Genomic DNA, 1,116 nt, shown 5'->3' with positions numbered 1-1,116 from the left:
GAGAGTATATGATGATTATAACATGATAATATTGAATTGGTATTGATTCTTACCATTATTGACATGTAAGAATGATACCTTTGATCAATTAGGACAGTAGCTTGGCAGATATTCCAATTATATAGATATTGATTTCTATCACTCAGAAACGTTATCAATATCAATTATAAGAGTAGTGGTATGATACTCTATCTTGTTGCAACTCTTGATATTGACTTTTCATATTGCCATGAGTAGTTGCTGACATGGTTGAATGACATGAATGTTGAATGATGTCCAAATGATATGAAATTGATAGGAACATCATTATATGATGTTAATAACATATTGTATCAATTTGGTAATGAATCTCATTATCCTTAGGGTACTTCCATATTGAGGTACCTTAATTGACTATCTCAATATTTAATATGAGATATGATATTTATTTCAATTCTATCATGTTATATATGTAATTTGAAGCATTTTGATATCAGTTTTGATATATAATTATGATTTATTAGACATTTTATATAGCTACTCTTAGTTTTTCAAAATTGACTTTGAGATACCCTAATTGACCATATTAATATTACCAATTGATGAAACTAATATCAATCGACTAGATTTTCAATTGTGAACACAATGGTATCAATAGTGTGTGGGTTTGTGTTTGGGTTTGGGTTTGGGTTTGGGTTTGGGTTTGGGTTTGGGTTTGGGTTTGGGTTTGGGTTTGGGTTTGGGTTTGGGTTTGGGTTTGGGTTTGGGTTTGGGTTTGGGTTTGGGTTTGGGTTTGGGTTTGGGTTTGGGTTTGGGTTTGGGTTTGGGTTTGGGTTTGGGTTTGGGTTTGGGTTTGGGTTTGGGTTTGGGTTTGGGTTTGGGTTTAGGGTTTGGGTTTGGGTTTGGGTTTGGGTTTGGGTTTGGGTTTGGGTTTGGGTTTGGGTTTGGGTTTGGGTTTGGGTTTGGGTTTGGGTTTGGGTTTGGGTTTGGGTTTGGGTTTGGGTTTGGGTTTGGGTTTGGGTTTGGGTTTGGGTTTGGGTTTGGGTTTGGGTTTGGGTTTGGGTTTGGGTTTGGGTTTGGGTTTGGGTTTGGGTTTGGGTTAAGGTTTGGGTTTGGGTTTGGGTTTGGGTTTGGGTT

The 1,116-nt window shown here is 36.7% G+C and overlaps 1 protein-coding gene across 1 annotated transcript in view; it reads right to left on the bottom strand.

Moving 5' to 3' along the window:
- Window positions 1–508: 508 nt before the first annotated feature.
- The window catches only part of NAEGRDRAFT_64360 (uncharacterized protein), a gene marked incomplete at both ends in the record, with an annotated part of 2,736 nt that continues 2,128 nt past the window's right edge, over window positions 509–1,116 (bottom strand). Inside the window, one exon of the mRNA XM_002680108.1 lies at window positions 509–552. Within this exon, the coding sequence (XP_002680154.1) occupies window positions 509–552 (44 nt within the window). The remainder of the gene's footprint in view (window positions 553–1,116) is intronic.

Source organism: Naegleria gruberi, assembly GCF_000004985.1.
Source record: "Naegleria gruberi genomic scaffold NAEGRscaffold_10, whole genome shotgun sequence".
NCBI classification, from domain to species: Eukaryota; Heterolobosea; class Eutetramitea; order Acrasida; family Naegleriidae; genus Naegleria; species Naegleria gruberi.
The sequence above is the reverse complement of the archived record's forward strand: the minus strand, read 5'-3'. Positions and strand labels throughout refer to the sequence as shown.